Source organism: Phalacrocorax aristotelis, chromosome 1 (genome assembly GCF_949628215.1).
Source record: "Phalacrocorax aristotelis chromosome 1, bGulAri2.1, whole genome shotgun sequence".
Taxonomy (NCBI): Eukaryota; Metazoa; Chordata; class Aves; order Suliformes; family Phalacrocoracidae; genus Phalacrocorax; species Phalacrocorax aristotelis.
In genome coordinates, this window is record NC_134276.1 from 43,527,809 (window position 1) to 43,553,428 (window position 25,620).

The following is a 25,620-nucleotide window of genomic DNA, read 5'->3' on the forward strand; positions in this document are numbered from 1 at the left end:
ATTTATTTGTTTATTTAGTTCAGTGCAGAAGAAAAGAAACATAAGGAATAACCAGGAAAGACTCCTCAGAACTTCCTCCTTTTAAAAGTTAAAGCCAATGTCTTGTTTCTCATTGAGATATCCATTTCTAATATCCCTAGATTTTATCTTTTTAAATAAAATCTGTAAATATTTGCCTATTTCAAAGCAAAAAGCTTAGATGAGGAATGCAGCATAGGTCAGTTTTGTGGAGCAACAGCATAGTAAGAATAGCACCAGAGAGTTGAAAGGTTTGGTCCTTACATATGTTTTCAAGTTTCAGTTCTTGGCATACGGGATGTTTTTTAAAGGCGGTTATTAAAATTAGAAAAAAAATTTATTTGCTCCAGTGAGACCACTGCTTTTCAGTTTTTGATTGTGCCCATTCCACCTTTCTGAGACATCGATAACACTTCTTTTCATTTAAAGGTGTTCTACATAAGTCATGCAAAATTTAGTTCAGTGTTTATTAACTGAGAAGCATTAAACACATGCTTAGCTGTGCAAAAGAAACATATCTGGAATACATGCACATCATCACATGCAGCTCTTCATAATTTTAGATCTATATTTGCAGGGTTATTTGTCTAGATCTTTTCTCTGCTAGTTTGCTGCATGGCTCATACACCATTGAAACAGATTCTTTTAGAGTAACAGGGTTATTAAAGCAGCTTTGTCCATTTGATCTACTCTGGAACATTTCAATGCCACTGTGACTTAGTAAGAGAAAGCAATGACAATTAAGCTTCAGTGGTTTGCAGATGATTTCACAACATAAAACTAACTTCTAATGTCATGGATGAGAAGTAGATCATCTGAGTATACGATACTGTGAATTAAATATAATACTAATAACGAATGCGTCCAATAAAGCCTATTTAATCCAGAGTTACGCTGCAAATAGGACATAACTGTAATATGACAAATTCATAAAATTAGTTAATGATTTAAAGCCTGTGGTTTTAATTAATTTGAGATTCATTTTTTAAAAAAGATTGTATCTGCATATTGTCATAATGATGGGATTATGGGTACTCTCTCAGACCTGCTGCTGCAGCTACGGAAAGGTACACAATTTCCTATAGGTCTTGTTACCTCCTTTTTTGTAGGCTAAATGAAGCTCACTGTTTGACTTTTGTATTCAGTGACTCTTACAGTCAGTGCAAAGAGTCTGACAATCCCAAAAATCAATTTGGCCTACTTATCTCAAGTCTGTATCTTAGGTGTGACAAGCACGACCTAATATAAAGGGTTTTTGAGAGTTTATCCACCTGTGTAATCAAAACTGAATGATTTGCAACTGGAAGAAATGGATAGGCAAAATTTAGCGGGTTCTTGAATTATGCAATAGCATAGTCTACCACGAAACCCAATAGCCTTAATAAGTCCTTTTCTTCCCTATTTACTTCTAATCCTAACTTCTATTAAATATTTTCTTAATGTCCTCAACATTTACTCTCTCATTCCATCCACATCTGCAGCTGTTTCTCACCCTTTCTCTCTTGCAGTTCAGTATCAGTAAAGTATGAGGAAAATAATATTCCAGAAATTTGCCTTACTCCATTTCTCCCACTACTCCCAAGGGATTCTTTACTGACTGCCCTTTATTTATGTTTTGTTGTCTACAGTGGGATTCACTTTTCCCACTTAAGATATCAAACACATAGAAGTCAGAATCTGAGACAGAGTCCTCAGGTTTCCTATGCAGTTAGTGGCGAAAAACGGGCACTTACAGAGCACAATTTATGCTGTCCTAACATAAATGTCTAAAATAAGTAAGAAAAAAAGATATCCTGAAAGTACATATTTCTTACATTGACCATAAGGTGAGTTTAGGATGATTGGCTCCGTTGTAGATGTCTATACAAAAATATCTGAAGTTAGGTGTGATAAGTTCCTCTCCCACCTCTAAATTTTCACAGTTCACACCATATTCTTTTTAGCCACATAGCTAAAAGCAAGTACTTTAAAAGTGATAAGCAACAAGTAATACATCACATTAATGTAAAATTAATTTTAACAACTGCCACATTAAAATTTTTAAAAAATGAAAGTCATAAAAGAGAAACTTAGACTCTGAACACAATTAGAATTACAGGTTTGATGCGGTCTGACTGGGTTGACAAGAATCAAATTTCTGTTTATTTCCTGTGTTTCACGGGTCAATGTTTGGCTGAAGCAAGGTACAAAATGCATATACAACAAATCTTATCACTAGGTACATGACTATATTAGATGGATAAACTCAGTTGATTAACTAGAACTGACATATACAACACATAAAAGTCAGATGAGTCAGCTGACAGTTTGTCCTGAATTGTTTTATACCATACACACTGAAATTTCAGGTCTATATTCTTAAACATTTGCTATAAATATTAAACAAAAATAATGTAGAAAATATACATAAATTACTTATTTTAAATAAATGTAAGTGCTATGAGATATAGGAGGGTGTGCACAACTGTGTCTACATTTTAAATGATAACCTGTGTTGAACATGCTAAAAGTGATTCACTACTGTGTGTCACAGTTATTCATCCCTCTATGAAATGTGTTTCAACCATATAAGAATACCCTACTCACTTGCCATTTAACGCTGCTACTCCAACGGTGCTTCTGGCGATTGACATACTTGCCACAAATGTCCACTGCTGACTTTGAGGGTCCCATCTCTCAACTGTATTCAAATAACTCCAACCATCATGTCCTCCCACTGCATAAATAGGCCCTTCAAGCACTGTAACTCCTAAAATGGAAAAGAGAGTAAGAGAAGATAAAAGTATGCTTTAACAATAGTATAAAAAAATTCCAAAACACAGCTAACAAATGAACTTGGTTATTCAAAGTGGAAATGGAAATGCCAATTTGAGATTTGATTAATTATGGATTAACAAACAGGAATAAAAGTAATGCCACTCCACATGGCTTTGTGAAAAATAGCTCTTCTCAAACAAACCTAATTTCATTCTTTGAGAAGATTGTTTTCTTCATAGAATAACCTCTTAATGATGTGACAGTCTTAGATTTTTGTATACTGTTTAACTTCGTATCTCCTAACATTCTGATCATGAATAAGCTCCTTAGAATATCAGTAAAGCACATGATAAATAAATTACAGATGGGACACCTGATAGATCTCAAATTATGGGTAACCTAAGGGGGATTTAACTGAATGGAATTGCTTCTACCAGGGTTCCATAAGGAAGGGAAAGAAGTCTGATGTTTTCAGCATTTTTGTCAATTATGTGGAAGAAAATATACAATTTTTTACCAGCAGGAACCTCACTGGACTGGCACAGAATCAAAAAGCATATTCAAAGGCTCAAGCAAGTAACTTACAGTGAGAAACTTAAGCTTCTTCATCAATTTACCTTAACAAAAAAAAAAGAAATAACAAGAGAATGGGTACCTTCACAGGAAAATAATGTTGGATAGGTAAGGATTCTTTTATCTAGTGAAGAAAAGTACAAAAAAATGTAAAGCATGGAAGTTGGAGTAGGCAAAACTTAAATAAGAAACAAATTTTTAACTATCAGGGGTTTTAATCACTCATTCAAAGGAACTGATGAATTCTCTATCTCACAGTATCTTCAGCTAAGTTTAGAAAGCTCTGGAAGATAAGTTATAGCTAAGCACCATTTGTTACAGTACAGTGAGGTCAGTAATTCCATTCTATGAATCCATGATCCAAAATGAGCCTCGTTCTGAAAATCTCAGACTAAATCCAATCCTATTCCTAAGTCAGTGTCTTTTTTTTCCCACTTCTTTTCACATGATTTGAACTCACCTGAAGTCAGAAAACAGTAGATCATTAAAGTTTCAGAGAATGGGTTTATTTTTTTTCCTGCAGAAAAAATTTATCTTTTAATTTAAAACTGTGTAAAGTTTCCACTTTTTGGATAGAACTGTGTTTTGTTCTATTTCAGAAAACTTATTCATTCAAAGCTTAATTTGCCATTAAAAATGATATTTATCAATGAGTTTTAACAAGTCTCATCTTGTGCAGTTCACAGAAAATGTTCTTGCACTTCAGACATTAGTTTTGGTTTTGGTTTAAACTTAAAAAAAAAAATAAAATTAAAAAACCCTAACCCTTACTGAAATTTTCCTTCTTACAAAGTTTGAGCCTCATCTTTTTCTGTAGAACCTTCTGTAAACTCTTTCTCCAATTTCTTCTGGTATGAAGGGTCTTGCCTATAAATGCTTTTTATTCAATCGCATGTTTCAGCTATAATTTTTCCAGAATATTAAAGTAGAAAATAAATTAAATTAATGATTCGTATAGCTTAATATCTTATCTCAGAATGCAACCAGTAGCAAACATGTGGGAAGATGTGTCAGTGTTCACATTGAAAACCAGAGATAATAAGATAATATGCTGTAGTTGTGTTTTGTTTGAATTTTATTTTTATTTGGTTGGGTTTTTTACCCTAATATCTAATAGCTAGAAATATTCTTAAATCCTCAACAAACAGGTTTACATTGTCAAAACAGTATTTGCTACAAATTGTTATAACAACACTGTACTCTTTACCTTTTCATGTATATACTCTTCACTTAATACAAAGTTAAATAGAAAATCAAATTCTTGTTGGGATAAAAAACTAATCATATGCAAAGAAAGTTTAGGAGTGTGAATGTTTCTATCCACATCCATGCATATATAATTGGTGTCTACATAAACACACAAAACCTCTCTCACCTTCACACATAAGCAGCGTTGTATTTATTATGCAGTGAATTTAACAGCGAAACTATGATGCATGTCAAAACACATCTCATCAGTTTTGAAATTTCCACCTTTTACTTCCTCATATAGCTTATTTGCTTTTTCATTAGGACATAAAGAGTTGTCCTCAATTTATACTTTTTATCTCATTCACTATTTCATACTCTTTGTCATGTCCCTTCATATCTAAGTTTTATTCATGTCTTTTTACCTGCTGTAAATTAGGCCATCCCAATTATTTCAGGCACTTTTTGTAGTAAATTTGCTTTCCTCTTAATCAAAATACTGTTCTTCCTGCATTTTCATGTTTGGATTTGGTTTTGTGGGTTTTTTGTTTTTTGTTTGTTTGTTTGTTTTTAAGACAATAAAAACTGGTAAGGTCGTTGCATTAATGTAATGGATCTTCTCTCCACATTTCCTGTTGTACTTTTAAACTGGGCTTTATACAGAAAATAGTCTTCTTTATAATGGGAACTTTACTGGGTTTATACAATGCATGTAGAATCCTATGAGATGCACAGATCCTTCAGATTTTTTCCCCAATGTCTTTTACTTTGCATTTACCACTTGCTGTTGCATTGAGAATTCAGCTGGCTTTTAATGTTCATCAGAAAGTTCTTTGAACTTGTCTGACCTTACTCAATAACTTCTACATACTTCGCTATCATGATGTTCAATTCCATTTCCACAGAAATTAATCTTACATTGACACAAGGAAATGCTGCATTTAGAAAACTGCCAAAATAAAAATGTTGGTTTGGTGTGAGATTCATGTCGTGCTCTTCTGCCAAAAGGTGTGAATATAGTTACAGCTACACCAATGAAGAAATACAGAAGTTTATTTTGCTTGGAGAACTTTAAGGGATTCAATACAAGATTGCCTGTTTGAGTTTGCCAGTTTGTGTTGTTGCTAATAGGAAAATTTACTGGGAAAGCTATAGGAAAGTTATTCTTTTCATACACGACAAAGACAGAGGGCTTTTGTACAAAAGTAAGCTTCCATGCTGCTGACTATAGCACATGCTAACTTGCTACCGGTTTACACATTTAAAATATCTTCTTTACAGAATGCCAAATGCATTGACACCCTTACATTTGCTCCTTAAGAACTGGTTCAGATCTTGCCCACTATGTTTTAAAATACTGGACAACTACATTCTGAAATTCTGAATTCCATTCTGTTTTGGTATAATTCTGGCTGTATATGTGAAAGAAATTGTTTTGGACTATGTAAATTCAATATATTAATGTCTGGATTCCAGTTGTATAATAAGTAAATGAAAAAAACCCAGAAAGTTGCTGCATTCTGTGAAAGTAGCATTATGTCTATTTTAAGCATTTTGCCTCCTTTTTTAAAAAATTTTTCTTTGACATTTGTAGATATCTGAGAAATACAAGTGCAAAGTGGAACAGATTGTAGTCACAGCTGGTAGTGAGTTCCTTTAATGGTACACCCACGAAAACGAATGGATGCAGATGTTGTACATGTGAAGAATGTAAATAGTATGGAGGAGCTTCAGAAAGAATTACAAAAGAAACATTAAAAATCTGGAAAACCTGCGGGAAATTCCATAAGAGAAGTAGGGTTTATCAAGATATTTTTTCCAAGAGGTTATCAAACCATCATGTATAAGTACCTGCATAAAGAAAAGATTGATTAAGAGTCTAACTGTAAGAGAAATAATAAGATCTAATGACTGGAATTAGCAACCTGTTAAATTAAGCCTGAGAACAATATTCCATATTTTAACCAATGATGGTCAGGATTTATTGGAATTATGAATTTAGGAATGTGTTAGTTTCTGTGTTGCTTCAAGTTTTTGTATCTACACTGACACATTTTTAGACAGACATGCTTAAAATCCTTGAGATTGCATGACCTCAAGGCAGAAATCACGGGGAGAAATTCTGTGTTCCTCTTGCAGAAAGTCAGTCTACATGATCACAGCAGTAACATCAGGCCATAAAATTCATGAGTCTATATAAATTTGCTAAATTTGGGCATGGATATCACAGTAACTTTGGTACAGACTGTCTCTTTCAGTATTTGTTCTGCATAGAATATATCTTCTTTTCCCAAGATAACAAATCTGAAACCTTGGCTAGACAAACCTGTCAAACTGATAATTGCAGGAGGTCTACTGATGACAGGTTGAAATGACAGAAATGTAAGATTTAGCACATCATTTAAAATATCATGACATAGAGAATGAGGTGCTTTGTGGGACAGACATCTCTGTGAGACAAGCAGCTAGGCCTCTGGAGTGAATGTTATTGCGTAATATGTTTTTTTCTTTCTGTTGTTTAACAGTAAATCAATTTTTTCTCTTCGATTTTTCATTCATGCACTCTTATTCCCACTCCAGTTAAGTCTCATAATCTTCCATCCACTCTTCATCTATTGCTTAACACAGGTTGCATAGCAGAGATACTATGGGTGTAGGGGCAACAGAAAGTCATCTACTGAAAACTGACCGCTCTATTATGATATATCAAAGACCTTTTCATGATTTGGTCTGTCAAATAGCACTGTGAAATAAGAGCAAACTGGTTGAATACTTATTCTTGGCTTCCCAGTCATACATCTTTCCAGAGAGCCATGGCAAACCAAATAGTTTAATCTGAAGAAAAACCTGGATGCTATTTTGAGAATAGTTTGCTCTGTATTGTTTGAAATTAAAAATATTCAAGGAGCGGGATCTGGCACTCAGCTATCACAACTATCAGTGCCCTATCCTTCCTCTCACTTTTCCTCTATTCCATTTTGTGTTAATATGCCATATAATAAGAGCTCCTGCAGAAAGATCTGAGGTGATCTACCCCAGAGCTTCATGGCTACCCTGAAAGGGAGGAGAACACATTTTCAGTCGCTGGAACCTAGATATCCCACTGTCCAGGTAATGAACTTAATTACTAATATAGGAAAACTTAGTGACTCATAGAGGCAGCTCTAATGCTTGAAAAAAAAAAACCCTTAAATTCCAGATATCTTTACATAAGTCAAATAAATAAATAAACATGCACCTTGCAATACTGGTGAATCAAGTAAGTACACGTAATTAGACCTTGCAACATTCTAGAAGCAGCCAAAATCACGTTCTCAATAATTTTTCCATTAATTTTTAAGATGCTTTATGTGAATAGTTCCTTTTGATCATTCAAACTGAATAATCACTCTCAAAATATTGCCTTCTCAGGTCATTGCAGAGCTGCTGGGGAGTTTGCCAAATTTATACAGATTTTGGATATTAATGGGATAGGAATATACAGGTAAAATTAGAATTTACAAAAGTAGGGCTGAGTCTTCAAAAAAAGTGTTACTTCCCTAATAAATGCTTTCATTCCTTTAAACAACCAATAATTTTCTTTATGAAGCATGTATAAAATACATAGTTTCAACTACAGCAATAATTCTATGAAATAACTTGATGATTGTTTTAATAAAACCAAATCAAATCGATAAAGGCTGTTACTTCTGTGATGCAATGCCAATAAAAATCTTTCATTCCCTCTTCACTATTGATTGACACTGTTGATTGACTACTATTGATTGACTACTATTGATTGTTGATTGACAGCTATTGATTGACACTTTTGATTGACAACAAATTGATATTTGTTAATAACAATACACAATGATGTATATATAGTTTTAGAGGTGGAAAAAAAAATCACTTCATACATATTTGAGACATCAATGCGTGTGTGACAGAAAAGGTAACCAAAGGGAACAAGCCCAAAGTAAAAACCCAAGTAACTTGTTTTTATAGAAATATTAGGGGTTTTTCCTCTTCTTTTTCTAGGTACCCATACTGTACAGTTTTGTTTCATTTTGTAAGTCATGCTATGAAGCATCGTCAATTTCTTCAACTACTTTTTACTCAGAGGACTATATATTGTCTTACAGAACACAATAGTCTCCTTGACTTTCACCCTTTCTAAATGTGAAGTTGATGATGCTGATTCTGTTTTGCTGATGATTTCTCCTAAAGGTAAGAATGCCCAGAAAGAGACCAGCTAAAACATTCACCCTCTTGCCTAGCATGATGATTATAGGAAGTAGGAGAAATACTGACTGTAATCCCTTAATACATCCAACTTTCTGGTTAAGAAAGTAAAACATCTCCAGGTTAGGCAGTTACAATTTGAAAGACTGGACTACCTTGACCAATTTTCCTTTCTCTTATATGCAGTAGCAGCTTGTTTACTGTCAATCACTTTCAGCTTACATTTCAATACAAGTATCATATGGGAATACTAAGAGTATACCAATTTAGTCTTAAAAAGAAAGAGTGTGCTGAAGATGAAAAGACCATTAAAGGCTGCTGAAAGAAATCTGTAGATTCTATAGTATACTTCGAAATGGAATAGTTATTTAAGCATGAGCAATAAGCCTGGCTTATAACCACTAAGGATTTATAAAATATCGTCAGCAAGCAATTGCTGAAGTTATTTAAATACAGTGTTAAAACTGACAAAAAAAAATGGCAAGGTTCTGTGCATTATTATAATCTGATCTTGTGTCAGGCTAAAAAGAAAACTGGTTGAGACCTGAAAAACAAGGTGTTCAATGGGCTGTTTCTGTTACTCTTGTCCTATTGTAGTTTCAGACTCCCAGAATCACTTACAGTAGACCAGTTGCAGAGCAGTTGAGGTTGGCAGGCATCTCTGGAGATTGTCTAACCAACCCCACTGGGCAAAGCAGGGTCACCTAGAGCCAGTTGCCCAGGACCACATCCAGATGGCTTTTAAAGAATTCCTAGGATAGAGACTCCACAGCCTCTCTGGGAAATCCATGTACCAACCTCACAGTAAAAAAAGTTAGTTTTCTTTACATTTAGATGGTATTTCCTGTACTTCAGCCTGTATTTCACTCTATATCAGGGAGGACACCATGGGTCCATTTTCTTTACTCCCTCCCATTAGGTATTTAAACATACTGAGACCCCTGAGACTTCTCTACTCCAGGCTAAACAGTCCCAGCTCTCTCAGGCTCTCCTCATGTGTGAAATACTCATCTCTTAATCCTCTTTGTGGCCCTTTGCTGGACTCCTCACTCTAGTAAGTCAATGGCTCTCTTGCACTGGAGAACCCAGAACTGGTCACAGTACTCCATGTGTCTCTCGCCAGGGCTTATTAGCAGGGAAGATCATCTCCCTCATCCTGCCTGCAATGTTCTTCCTAATGCAACACAGGATAGTGTTGGCCACCTTTGCTGCAACCACACATTACTGGCTCTTGTCCAACTGGTTGTCCATCAGGACCCCCAGGATCTTTCCATCAGCTCGTTTTCCAGTCTGTTGAGGTTTCTCTGATGGCAGCATAACCACCAACCACTCCTCACTGCACATATACTGCCCTCAGTAGAGTTTCTGGCCCTCTTTTGTGGAAGCTGCTGCACACACTGTTGCATCTGTTGGCTGCCTCTATTACCTGCGCTCAGACCCAGCTATCTATGAAACCCCACAGTCTGATTCTTGCATTATGTTTACTAAGCAGCCAAGTTGGAAAAGTTCTAAGCAGTGCAGAAGTATTTATTTTCACCATTAGGCAGTACTCGCACCATATGTTTCATAAAAAATTACAATGCGTAGTAGTGATAAGGTAATAACCTCCTCTGGCAAATAAATAAATACACCCTTTACATTACAGCAGACTGTATCACATATGAAGAATTCCACAGCAGATTGTGTCATATATGAGGAATTCAAGATTCAAGCATTACTGGTTCTTCTGGTTTGCTCTCAGAGCTTAGATGCCAGAACTTCTACGTGATTTCTATACCACACATATGGATTAAAAGGTAGCCACAAAGGTATTGCTTTTAGCCTCCCCATCACACAGAACGGAGTGCAGTACATCTCATCTCTGTATCAAAACCTGTACTAAAGTTACTGAACAGGCCATGATAACCACAAATGGCAATACTGCAATCGAAATATTAAGGGATGCATTCTACCAAGATCACAAAGCAAAATATTTTCCAGTAAAATGGATGAAACAAGACTATTCTCTTTTCTGAATGTTCCAGGTCATTTGTTTTAATAGAAAAAAAATTAAATTCATTTTAAGTAGTCCGTGTTGAAATGTCAGAGTTCCAATCCTATTAGCACACTGCAGAATTCCTCCTCCTTAAAGAGCAAAGGTACTGAACTCTATATACATTTTATTTTTTCTAAACAGTGCAGCCAATTTCTGAATGGTCTCTTGAGATAAGATTTTTTTATCCTTTTGTAGTCAAGATACTGAACAGTGTGCTAGAAGATCAGAGTTCATCTTGACTTCATGGAACAGGTTTTCATGCTCACCTTAAGTGTCCTACACTAAAGTGAAATCAGAGCGCATAATTTTGTGGTTTTCTGTGTTCTGTGTCTACTAGATCATAAATATCCATCTAGATTTGTACTCAGAATGTAGATCATGTTTTTATTAAAACATATTATATAGAATGGCTTTTCCTGTTCCTAAATGAGAAAATAACAATTTCCAGCTGACACCTGAAGTCTTATTGTCATTAAGCAAAATGCATACAAGAAAAATATTGTAATCTCTTTCAGGACTCTTTGCTAAGAGAAAAAGGAAACACGGCCCTCACAGCTTTTCTTCCTGCATCTCATCTTCAACAATTTGACAAAACCAGTTTAACGCACAAAAAAAGAAGAAATCGTCTTGGACTTAACATTCCACATGATACTAGTGCTTTTTTATTTTTTGCTGAGAAAAGCAATCATACATCCAGAAAGGGAGGCCTTTATTGTAAGAGAATTACATTAAAAATAATCAAGGTTATTATTTATCTGAATAAAAAAACTGGAAACTGGTGGAATCAGATCTTATATTTTTTTTTTAATTTGTAGAAAATAATAATTCTGGCATTGAGGGACTAATTTATCCTATCCATCTTTTGATTAATTACTTTTATTTTCATAACATTCCGAACAGTTTGGTTTTACGAGTTTGCATACATTGACTGCACAGCTGAGACTAGAAACCCAACTATGAAGATTTCTTTTAGGAAAGGAAACAACTTTTTTTCTTAAGAGGAGGTATGCTTTCAGTAGTATATTGAGCAGTTAGGTGCACAGTAAGGTGTACAGTAAGTACAGTAGAAAGAAATCTTAATATTTCCCTGAAAATGATGAAAACCTTAGTAAGTCAATGTTTGTTATTTATTCAGTCATACAGAAGTCAGTACCTATTAAACTTTGTTTCCTGTAATGAAGATGCTTTTTGGGGAATATGTATCATTTTACTTAAAAAGTGTACTCGATAAATTGTCTCAACATATTGCTGTCCATCAGCCAAATCTGAAATCGGCAGATTCCTGAACTAACATTTTTTGAAAATAATACTACAATAAATTTTGCAGGCCAATTATATCCACAGACCAGGAAAACAAACAAAAAAAAAGTACAAGAAAGAAGGATAATCAGTTGCAGTACCATGTTAGTTACTATACACTTGGAAGAACAATATTTTCTACCTGAAAAATAATTCTCCTAAGTATCTAGACTTAGAGATTTATGAAAGCAAATAGTTTTATTTTTTAGCTAAATGAAATCTAAAATTGAACATTGTCCAGTGTGCAATGGCAGGCATTTTCCTTTTGATTGCCTTTATAAAGCTATGTAGCAAAAAACCCATTGTGTCTAATTAGGTGCTGAGATCTGTACAGTTTCAATTATTTATACTTGGAGATTGGAATGGGATTTTTAAATTGCTTTTCTGTGATGTTACAAAATAATGGAACACTGCCTATCATATTTATAACTCTGCCTTTCCTTATCTGCACAATAGACCTAATTTCACACAGTGAAATTTTTAAAACTGTCAGTTTTAATGAAATAACAGGAAATACAGTTTCATACTGACACTTTTGGATACAAAATGGCAAAGAAAAAATTATCTATGTTGTTAGCTTTACTGTAGTCTCTGCATTCTGATATTTGTAGAGACACAGAATTTTAATGGGAAGGATAAACGTGTATCCAACAACTAATTTTTTAAATAAGGGAATTACCTTTTAAGAAGAGGGCATACATATGCTGTATCATGACATTGGAGGTGAGGAGAAAAAAATCAGTGACTTCTTATCCAAGTATTAAACTTGATTAAGTAACACCCAGACTTTACTCCCCCGTTTTAAGCCCTGCATTTATTTAGTTTCCAGGTAGCTGTAAATTTCTAACGATCTCCTTTCTCACCCACATCCACAGAAGCATACTTTGACAATTCTGTATTAATTGTAACTAATATTGCTGTTTTTCCTTACTCTGTTCTTGCCTCTTTAGGTCTTAAACCACTTTTCTTCCATACTACTGGCAACAACATAAAGAAAAGTAATGAAGGTAAAGTCCAATTTGTTTTAAATTATGCATCAATTAATTTAACCTCTCATATAATTTTCACAACCACAATCTTAACTGGGTGTTAAATACAAGTATAGTTCTTTGGATGCTGCATATAGGACTGCCACAGGCCAAGCTGGGAATTTAGTATGGAACAAATGGAGAATTAGACCTGACCTGCCTTACTTAGCGAATATTCAGTGACACATTGTTGAAAATACCTCTTCCTATGTTTATTCACAGGCAGGTATCAAGGCTGATTAAAAGAATTATAAAAATACCCCTGCCCTCTTGGGCCAGAAGATATTATACTGATATGTTAATATAATGCAAATTTATAGAAGTAAAGATCTGCCTGCTGCCTCTTTATTTATATTCTGTTTTGTAGATGAGACACCAGATTCTCAACTCTGCCACACTATTATCCTGAGAACCTGACTCAGAAATTATTATAAGTGTTGCCATTATGATTTGTAGCTCTTCAGTGAATTGGGTCATGATCTACTACTTACTAAGGGTGCAAAGTACAATGACAAGGTACTTAATAATTCAGAAAAAATATCTCTGTAATGCTCCCAATGATTAGGAGAAAAATCCAAAGCAAAAATCTAATATACATGCAAATCAATATTGCAGAGAAAATACTTTAAAAGGTTCAGGTCTTCTGTCAACAGTGAAAGCTAGAATGATGTATTTCCCCTGAGATTTCAAGATTAAAAGATAACAATCATTTAACTACATAGAGGTACATGGTACTAGTCAATACTGCACAAAAGAAAGATTCTTTAACTAATGTCTAAATTTCAGCTGCTTCTGAAGGCTAAACAATACAACTATGTCAGAACATTGTTATGCTCTGGTAAGCAAGCCTGTTGAAGAGCCATTCCACTCTACTTAATGCTCAGGTGGTTATAGGCTTGGGCTTTTCTTTGGTGTGCTTGGCTTTTGAATTGGGGTTTTGTGGGTTTTTTTTGTTTTGTTTTGTTTTTGTTTTTCTTTTAAATCTGTGGCTGTGCAGTTATCACCACATAGAGAGGAACACATATCTCCAGCATAGTACTGCCTTATGAGATGCTGATGTACCCAGAAAGATTTACCATTGCAGGAAAGCAAGACACTTCCAGCAATATCTTGACTCAAAGAACCTGTTTGGGACACAGGACATGAGTCTTTCTCCTTGAGCTGTTCTGTTGTCCATTCCAGTCATACTGCTAAGTTAATGCTAGCAAATAATCTTTTGTACAAGATTGTAAATGGAGAAGGAACAGATTAAAGGTGGAAACTGTTTCTTCATTTGCAGAAATAGCAAAGCAGTGGACATTTTTGTTTGTACTCATGAATCAAAAATATGATGTACAAATGTGTTCTTCATGACCGAAAGTATTGTTTATGACTGCCCATATGTCAGGGTCCAAAAGCATCTCAGATTTCCTGCATGAGCAGAACATTCTGCAGATTTGACATGTATAGAATGCATCAAATTCACAGCTCTGTTGATTTAAGCTTGATTTGAAGAGACATTATAGTCATATGCTCAGAGTATATAAATATCCAACAATTGAGCTGCATACATCTGGAAACAGGGAATGTCATTGCCTAATGCAGTAGAATTTGGTTGGTACTATACAAGTCTGGTTGTATGAAGGGCTGTATTATTCTCAGGCTGATTACTGGGCTTGATTGTTTCAAAATAAAAAACATGTAATGAGCAAATCACAGATATCGGCATGCTCTAACAAACTAATTTCTGGAAAAGTTTTCTTTACCAGTGTTCTAGCTTTTAACAGTATAGCAAACATGCTGCAAAGATAAGACAATATCTTTCAAGAACTCTTTTCTTTATAAATAATGGGTGTGCTTATAACACTTTTGGGAAAATGAATTAATCATAAATAATTACAGGTTTATCATACCTATAGGGTATAAGCTACTATAAGATCAGTCTGTTGGTTTCAATGCTAATTTAATTCTCCTCAGTTTACTGACATTTCTTTCTTCCAGTCTTTCACCTCCAGCCTCCCGTCCATAAGGACACTGCAGTTTGTACCTGCCCTCACACCCATAATGGAATCTCAGATTTTCAAGTATCCATTTATTCACTTCTGTACTTTCTTCTAGATACACACAACATACATAAAATATGCCATTATTTTGCTATAAAACTTTAAAAAAAACCAAAACAACAAAACAAACCCCTATCTCTTTTTGTTTGTCTCTTAATTGAAGATGTGAATTTTTCATTATTGCCTCCTCTGTAGCCCAGTAATGGTGGTAAATCAAGAGAAGACTCTATCTTGCAAGCTAGTGGAGAAAGAAGAAAAAGGATCCCATTTATTCTCTACATTTTTCGTTTATTTTACAGTTACCATGGGTGTAACTGTTAAGGCTGTATCAAACTTTTATTTATATTCCTATCCCACTTTAATGGTTTCTGCCTTGTCCCGAATACTGTTTTGATAGATTGTAACTCCATAGACAAACATGTATTTATTGGGGCTTAAGCACTATCTAAAATAACATCATTGCTTAAATGGCAGGGCAAAAGTTTTTAAAATAGAAGGTGAAAGTTAAACTCACTGACTTGAAAGTTATCCTTCAATCTAGGTCTAAAGTGTGGTATCATTTATCATTAGATTTTCAGTGTTGAACAAGCAATAATCTATGTTTCACAATATTTTGTGAAAAACGTAAAACTCAGCCTGCATAAATAATGGCTTTTGCTACATTGCTGTGTATCTGATCTACTTCGCTCATGAATCCTCCTCTAGCCTGTGATTTCTTGGTCAAAGTGTTTAAAAAAATGTGTTAGTAACACCCATTCTTTAAAGGTTTTGTTTCCAAAGTTTATCTGGCATAAAATGAAGTAAGGTGATTACTCTGCATGTTCACCTCATAAACTGCATCTTTAATCTGCATAACTTTTATTGTAATGACCTGTTCATTATAAATTTGTGGTATCAACCTATTTATTGCCTTTGGTTTCTCCTTCACTTGCTTCAACATCATCAGGTATTGTTTTGCTATTGTGGATCTGCCAAGGTCTCTCGTATCTGAAACTTTTTCTGGTATTTGCATTGAATGCATAATTTAAAATGTGCTGAAATTTTAAATATTTATTGTTAAAAATATGACTTTTTTCTTAATTAAGTGAAAGCAATTAAAAATATTTGCTTCATGACAATATTTTATTTGTAGAGCTCTTCTTATATAGAATAAATTGATTTTAATAATTGATTTATTTTCTCTTTTTTAATTAATTTATTATTTTATGAAGGAATAATTCTGCCAGGAGGTACTGAACTGGTAAGTGGTTCCATTAATACTACCTACTAAGTTAACTCTAGTTTTAAGACATTACATACTTCATTACTGTGTTAGTTTTATTTAAATAAAAGTTTTCCTACATATTTGCTATAATTTTTTATTTAGCTTTGTATCTTAAACATTTTTTTCAAGACTATGAATTTTTGTTATGTCTCGAATCATACATACACATATGTGTAAATGCTCAGGACGACACCTTTGGATTTCTCTTTAAAAGTTCTAGTGCAACTTATTAGTGGAATTTAAGTTATCTTTGCTTTACCAGAGTTACAAGTGGCTTTTTTATTATTCTTTTCCATAGATAATTCTAGGTTAATTCACTTGTGAAGTTAACAAGTCCAAAATATAATCTAACTAATCTACCTACACTAAAAAATTTATATTATGCTTAATTATAATTTTTTTCTTATACTTGGCTATCACAGAAAACAACATTAAAAATATGCCTATAAAGGAGAAAACCCAGAAATTTTTTTTTTGAAAGAACATGTCTTTTTTTTCATAGGCCAACACTGAAGCTTTTATTTTAGTCATATTTAATAGAAAACTCAGTATCCATTTGAAGCTCAATTTTAATAGGTTGATATTAAGAAAAAATGCTAGGCAGAGAGTCCAAATCCTCACCAGCGTAATGGCTGAATCTACCAATGAAGTCTTACCTAGACAGCACTTTGGTCCAAGACTAAATGCAATGATTTCCCTGAAAGATTTTTGTCTATACGCTGTTATGCCCAAATTAATACTTAAGGCTGAATAAAGAGCCACATAAGGCCAGGAAAAGGTTGATTCTGTGTGTTCCTACATAACTGCAATTGACAAGTTACACCTTTATTTTAAAAAAAGTTCTCAGTCTTGTTTTGTACAAGTGGATTACCTATCGGAAAGCAACACTTGCTAATACTTTTGCAAAATATTTTCCGTTTTTTCTTTTGGGCATACCTAAACAATTGCAATTACACAGGACTATACTGGACCGGCTGAGAATATTCTCTGTCATTTGGCTAAGAAGGAGTTATTGATGAGTGTTTTCTTCTGTGTTTCAAAGGAAAATGAAAACATTCAATGAAGATTCTGCAACTGCTCTTGGTGCATTTGCTCCATTCATCCAGATTGTTACAGGCAAAAATCACATCTTCAGCAAGAAGTGTAAAATGACATTCGAAAGTCAATGGCCTTTATGACCAAATTTGAGCTATAGGAAACTGTCATTACTTTGAGTCTGTTCCTGTACAAATTCAGATTCTTAGTTTCTGTATAACTGATTAAAACTAGCTCAAGCTATTAGTTTTAATTTTTCACCTAAACAGAGAAAAGAGCTGTCTATTGCCAAGTACAGCTGATAAAAAGTAATTGAAGCTGTGGTACCCAAATCATATCTCTAAGGATCTAGACTGAAATGTTCTTATAAAGAAAGGACTTAGACTCTTCTGGCTAGCTAAATGGAAGAAGACTGTCCAAGTGTGATCACTTTTATGATGATCTGATTCTGGGAATTTACCCTAGCATATATTTAGATTAAGATAACATCCATTTTTCAGTAATTTATTTTGTTCTGTTACCATAAAGGGAGTTTACTGAGATTCAGATACCTATATTTGGTTAAAGTAATAACACCTACATTGCTTTTTCAGGTTGAGGATGTATTTAACTTCTAGATTATTTCTCTCTTTTCTTTTTGGAAATATTTTGTTTTCAGAAATGACTTCAATATTTTTTTTAATAAACGAATTAGAAGTTAAAGGATTATATTAAGTCCTGGAAAACATGTCAGTTCTAGGTCAGACCTTCTTAACAATTCACTCTATTGTTTGTTGCATTCTTGTCATTTTGTGAAGTGAGTGAACTGTGGTTGCTAGCAATATTTTCTAATATTCAGTCAAAAAGTGGCGAACAAACAGCAACAGATTCATCCGAACCTAACAAGGAGCTCATGAATATGTTGTAAATTGCAAAAAGATCTTTCAGTTAGCAGTGTAGTCACACTTATATGGCAAACATGACAGACCGTTACTGAAATGACTATAAGAATGAACTCTGGAGCCCAGTCAAGATGCTCAAGAAGCACCTTCCCGTGTAAAAGGTTTTCTTATGTATTAATTCAGTGATATATATAAAATAGAATATAAAAAAATTAAAGTTAGCTTTTAAGTTGTTTTTTTTTTTTCTTTCAGTAGTAAAACCCATGGTAATAGATTTACAATTGACTTTCAATATGGATAGAACTGATGTAGGCTTTTGTATTTAAAAAAAAATAAATGGAGAGAGATTCAGGAAACAGATATTCAGTTTGCAAAATCTTCTCAATAATCTTTGTTTTACCTTGAAAGGCAGGAACTGGTCCCAAGCCACAAAATGTTTAATCCTAAACACTCTTTTTTCCATTATAATGGAAATATGTCATTTCAGCTGTTCTATCCCATTGTACATATTCCTACTTAGGGGATTGAATCCTACCCTAAATTCTTAGTTCTCTAAAAATGTAGACAGTTTGTAAATATGCCTTAAGCTATCACAAAGGTTAAAAATATTTGACAAACAATAATTACTTTTTGAAAAACTGAAAATTCTTTGGAAAGCATCACATTAATTTTAAGTCATTGAAAGAGACAACAAATACTTTTAGAAGTAGATAAAATATTTTATAAATTATCATTTAATAATTAAAAAAATGTATAAGCTTAGATTGATTAATGTCTTTCTATTTACATATATATTTTCCTTCTGAGATTTACCATGTAGTAAGAATAAAATCAAAGCCAAGATGAATTAATTATGCAGAAGATAAATTTTTGTGACATTTTGCATCAATGAAAACATAAAGTTAAATTTACATCAATTTGCACTTCAGTCCTGATTTTCTTTATTAATAGTCAGAATCTTCTTCTGTTGACTCATCAGTAAGTAAGGGTCATGACACATCGGCAATAAGGATCATGCATTTCTCCTGGTGAATGAGCTCTTTAAGCAGTTTCTGATAAAGAAAGAAATTATTACACTGTGTTCCCAAGACATGTTGATTTAACACACTTTATCTCAGACAGCTATGGACAGTGATTAAAATAAAGATAGAAAAATGAGAATATTCGTAACAATTAATAAGGATTCAATATATAATAAACATTGTCTTAAAATGAAAAAATCAGTAAAATTATGTACTACAAAGTAATTTTTTTCTATCAACAATAGGTTTTCATCTTAAGAACTTTAAATGGCATAAATAATCAAAAGATCTTAAGATTTTTCACTATAATTTCATTGACTGATTTCATGACACAAATCTGTCATGCAAGTCTGCACATGAACTTACAGTTATTTCTGTAGGATATTAGAAAAATCACTAGAAATCATGAGTGAAATTATGAAAATTAGGCCTAGCATTTCTATAACTTTTTCAGGATGAATAGAAATTATTTTCTTTAAAGTTCAAGAAAGATTCAAAATTTGTCTTTGAATAGGCAGAATTTCATTATCATTATTAGATAATTCATGGTGGTTGAGACAAAGGAAAATAACCTTCCTTTCCCGAAAAAAACCAACCAACCAAAAATATCTTGCTGGGTAAGCAATGGACTTTATTAAACTTTAAGTAACATTTCTTATTCTTAAAATTCATAAGACATTTAACTGCATTTATATTTTTTGTAGATTTTAATATATAGAGTCTTTTTAAAGAATCACAACAATAGTTCTGTAAATCTACAGTTCCACGCCTGTATTGCAAATTTCCACCTTGACTGGTGCCAGTGTTTTGGATTATCATTTTTGTCACTAGTATTTAATGCAAATTTACACCCATAAAAAGTTAATTGCACCTCAGAATTTAGGAAATATTACTTTATTCAGTGTCTTGTACTTAAAGTGCAGGGGAGGAAATTTTGATGAATAGAAGCATTGACTTTAAGCTTTTTTATTATTTCAAAAATGGTGTTTTACGCAAAATAAAATGACAAAGAGAAATTAGGTATTCAATAAACATTCAAACCTCCCTATTATTATCAGTTTCAGGAATATAATGACTTAATTATGCAGCTGCATTTGGAATTCAGCTCTCAGTTAAAGTTCACGCTTGGACATTGATACATTATAACTGCTGACAATGCAAGGGAAGGACCCATGGCTTTCCTACAAGGCACACATATCTGGAAATAAATGAATGCTTCTAATGCAGGTAAACTGGTTTAATTTGCTTTGTGGTGAAGTTGAGGGTAGTTCATAACTTAAATGCTGAAAAATGCTACTAGCTCTATATTATGGACCCAAGAAGTGATAGTGCTATGATTCACAATGTCCACGGAAAAAAACTTCAATAAGTTTAGACTAACCAGGTATGTGTGCCTAAACATATACATAGACACAGAAACATCACGATTTGTATGATATATAGAGACGTATATACATGTATACATATATATGCACATGTATCATACATATTTGAATTGGTATGCATACATATGTATTTATGTACCATTACTATGCATGGATCAAAAAGAGGGTAACCATGTCTTTGATTTGTGCCAAAATAAATAGGAAGTCCTAGCTTATTTTTGATTTGTTAGGTCTGGATTTACCTAATCCCTTTATTATATAACTTAGCAGATTTTTGCTGGATACTTTGCTTTCTCTGCAATCTTTTCCTCCATTAACAGTTCTCATTACTACTCAAAAATTACAGAGGTATCCCTGGTTTTTTTTCCCAGCTAATCTTTTTTTTTTTTCCTCATGTGTTGGATTCTAAAGCAGTAAGCATGGAAGTCAAAAATCAAGCTGGGTCTAAGAAGCAGGATGGATCATTCTCTTTCAGTGAAATATAGACATAGATGTTTGTGCGAACACATAATGCCATTTGACATTTTTGTCATCATCATCAAAGATATTCTGGGATATTTTATCCTATAAACACCTAACTGCCCGTATTTTCTTTCTACTTCTGATTCTTGAACTTACTCTTTTAGATATTCATTTCTGCACATACCAGTTTCACAACAATTGCATTATAGGCAGGTACTCACTCTGTTTAACTTTAAGTATACCCCCTATGGCCTTAAGAATATATTTACATTACATATTTACCTGGTTCAGAACAATGGGTTGAAGCCATAACCCACTGTGTAAACTGAGCCTCCAAAACTCTTTAGGTCCTCTGGGACCACTAATTCTGGGTAGATTGTATTCTACCTACACTAGGCCTATATGCTAGATAAATAAATCTAAGGCTTTCCCATCAGCAATGAATACTTTTATAGCATTTATAGCATTTTCACTCAGACAATTGCAGTTGGCAAAATTCTCCCTTCCAAGAGGGGAGGAGGAAAAACATGTAACCTGCCTCCACTCTAAGCTGCATAGGAGTTTGTTAGGTAATACCATGGCCTGTTATCCTTCCCACGCTGATTATCTTGTGAATACGTGTTCAACTATGAACAGTGAGATCAGTGTATTTACAAAGCCAAAATCCAAAGCTCAAGCCTAGGCTTAACAAACTGTAAATCTAGCCTAAAATAGGAGATTAGACACTCTTTACATGGTTCATTGAAAGGGTAAGACGATATAGGACACTGACCTGAAAAGACTGCCCTTCTCCTTTAACTATACTGGAAGCCTAATTTTCTCACTGAGGCACTGAAACTGTTTACTTTGGAATGAGAAGCTGAGAATCACCCTTTTGTTTAGTTCTTTCCTTTTTTTTTTTTTAAATCACGGTTCCGCTCTTCCTTCTCCTCCTCTATGTATCCTATCTAGTCCTTTCATGAAGCAATTCTGTACACACTTTTCCCATTTCCTTGCTGAATTTATAATCCAGAATTTGTTTTACATTTTTTCTCTCTTTGTTCTTTCAGTCTCTTTCTGCATTCTCTGTATGGGTCTTGATTTGGTCTTTCTGTTTCTCAGGTTTTACCTTCCCCATATTTAATTTGTGCTTTCCACCACCTTTCTGGCTTCTTATTACTCCTTTGTATTTCATACTGTTTTATGGCCTACTTGACAGGGATATTAGAATCATTGATCATTGAAATAATAGTTTTGGATCCCACAGTCTACACTTTCTTTTTTTTTTTACTTCAGCACCACTTATTCCAGACACTACCATAGCTTCCACTCATCTTCCGCTGGGAGTGCTGAAACTGTCATATGACCTCCTACATTATTATACTTTCACTACAAGACCTATCAGTTTTCATCTTCTCGTTTCTCATTTCTACATGTATCAACTTCTACTCCCATAGTTATATTGAAGATTATATGAAGACAGAATAATGTGAATTGTATTGCTTGGTTGTGACTTTAGTTACAATGAGGTACATCTGAATTTTTGTTGCTGTTGTCAACAAAAAGACATCAGTCTAAAGGATGGGTGTCTATTTCTAACCTGCTATACAAAATCCAATTCAAACAGCTGTAGCATTATCACAACATGGCTATAATATAACATGTATTTTAGAAAACATATGAAAAAAAATTTTTTTACTGCAGATTAATTTCTCATTACAAAGGGCATTTACCAAAACAGTTACTTCAGGGGATTCCTGGAAAAAAAATAAATAGTTGAATGAAAAAAGCAATTAAATTCTATTAGTTAAAATTCTTGGGAAATAATATATCATGACTGTTATGCAATTCCAAATAAAGAAAAAGAGCACATTTCTTCTGCTTCCCAAACAACTGCACTTAATCAGTTTTACCATCACCGATAAAATCCCAGTTTATATTCTTTCCTTATTTTACATGTTGTTTACCAAAAGCCCCAACTTGTGCAATATAAAAATTCAAAAGTGATTCCACACAGAACCAAAGAACCCTCAAATGGACAAATGCCTTGTGTTTACCCTTTTTTCTCCTGTAGAAAATATACCAGTTTTTCTCTAGTCATAAGCTCAACATTCCCAAGCAGCTTTACTTAAACCATAAAGGTATTTTTTAAATCTATTGACCAAGAGCATCTGTAGAACTATCAGTCCAAAATGATATATATTTTTTGAACTGATCACAAAGGGTTTTCGATCATGGCTCCGTCTCTCTTGTCACTGAGAAAAGATTTTTTTGTCTATCAAGCATTCCCTAATGTTTTATTAATACTCTCCTATGTTATAGCTGAAGTTATTGCATTTTTACCACCCTTGGGAACAGCATTGAAACTAATAACAGATTCTGTAAAATTCTGGAACACTGGTAAAAAAGACATTACCTGTATTTCTGCAGCATTATAATTAAATTTAAACTTAGGAAACAATTTCAAATCACAGAGCCATTTAGTGTCATGATGCCATCTGACATAGATTCCCATCACTACTTCTTATTGTAAGACATGCTTAATAGCAAAAATGCATTATGCCAGTCACTATACAAATACATATTGTAAGTGTCAAATGGCAGGCTGGGGGGAGAAGCACCTTCATCCTGTGAGATATTGATAGAGCAGTACATTAAAGGACGTGCTGCTGATCGTAAGTCAGGGGAATGGACATGATAACCTACCATGCCTTCTCCATTTCTATTTTTCATGATGTAATGATTCTATCACACCAGGTGATTTTAGCAGAACAGATAACGAACAGTTCTATTTTCTATGCCTTATACAAGTTATATTCTGGTGTGTACATCCTATAGATTCTAAATTTCTTTCTTTAAGCGAGAAAGTCTTGTCGCCCAACAGTTGAGAATAAATAAGGGTATTTTTGAAACATCACAAAATGACATGTAATTGGATAAATTAAAGCTTTTTGCCTACTCTCTATATACAATATATGTAATAGAAAGACTATTTATGTTTTTCCCCTCAAGGAAATAATATAACTGTCTTTTGCTTAATTTAAAAATTAATAAAAAAAAAACCACTAAATGTTGATTTCTTTGAGTAGAGAACAGGGATACAATGTGGCTTGATTAATGCTGGCAGTGGTATGGGTAATACTATTAAAAACCAAACAACAAAAAACAACTTATCTGAAAACAGGCTATGGGAAAATATGCTCTCAGTCATGATGAATCTATTGCTACAGATACTTTGTAAAGTCCATCAACCCATCACAGACACAACGTTTATACCTTTTTTTTTCCTAGCATACGGGAAAAATGAAAGCACATGATGCTTTGAATAAAAATAAATAATACCTTAATTGTTTGATAAATGAGCATGTCCTTTTTCAAAATCAGTGCATACAAACTTTGATTTTCTCACTAACCTGTGCAAGTTTCAGTGTTTCTTTCCCTGTTCCTATGCCTTTTCTTCATTTTTTAAATTTTATTTTCCCAGTATTATTTTGGTAAATAATACAGACTTTCTATATATTCTTAGTGTTCTAACAAGAACAATATAATCAGCTATTGCTACTGTTTAGAATGCTACAATAGCTTAAAAGTACTGAGTTTTCCATTACAAATTACATATCTGAAAAATGTGGTGTCTTTTTCAAACTTTTTTTTCCTTACCTAAGCCATGCCTATGTGTTGACATTGGTGGTAACACAGTCCAAGCCTTGGTCTTTGGATTGTAACATTCAACAGTGTTTAATGTCTTTAAACCATCCCGGCCTCCAATGACAAACAGCTTGTCATCGATGACAGCAACACCAAACTGAAGCCTCCTGCCATTCATCACTCCAGCCTGGATCCATATATTTGTTCTGAGATCATACTTTTCAATAGTTGTAGCACCTGATGAGATATAATAATAGGATAATGTATACAAAATTGGCATTAGCTCTTTTTTTCCTAAAAGTGTCAAAATTTTAATATTATTTTCTAATTACTTTCAACATCCTGACAAATAGTTTCTGTTTCTTTAGACAAAGTAGTTCCTGAAATACATTTACGTGTGTGTATATATACACACACACATATATATATTTAAAATTTTTCCCTCCCCAAGGTAAGTGAAAAAATAAAAAGCCTAAATGTCCCCTATAGAATCAAAGTAGTGTAAGTCTGAATCACAGTATGCTCTAACTTTATGATCCTTTTTTACAGTTCAGTGGCATAAGCCATAACTATATAACTAATCTTGTTACACTTGATTCCAATCTTCCACAAAGCATAAAAAAGCCTGTGAAATTACATGATATTTTCATCAAAGATTAGAACTTCTATTTTAATTTGGGTTCATATTTTCTTCCTTATTTTAGGTACCCATGTGTAGGTTTTTTCAGACACTTTTCTGCTGGAATTACAGAATCTTGTGTTTACAATCTCAAACAAAATACT

General features: G+C 33.6%; 1 protein-coding gene across 1 annotated transcript in view; it reads right to left on the minus strand.

The window, feature by feature from the left end:
- Positions 1–25,620, minus strand: part of KLHL1 (kelch like family member 1) — a 251,707-nt gene that overhangs the window by 23,975 nt on the left and 202,112 nt on the right. Inside the window, exons 7-8 of the mRNA XM_075088110.1 lie at positions 24,850–25,074; positions 2,605–2,767 (exon numbers count right to left, since the gene is read on the minus strand). Of these exons, the coding sequence (XP_074944211.1) occupies positions 2,605–2,767; positions 24,850–25,074 (388 nt within the window). The remainder of the gene's footprint in view (positions 1–2,604; positions 2,768–24,849; positions 25,075–25,620) is intronic.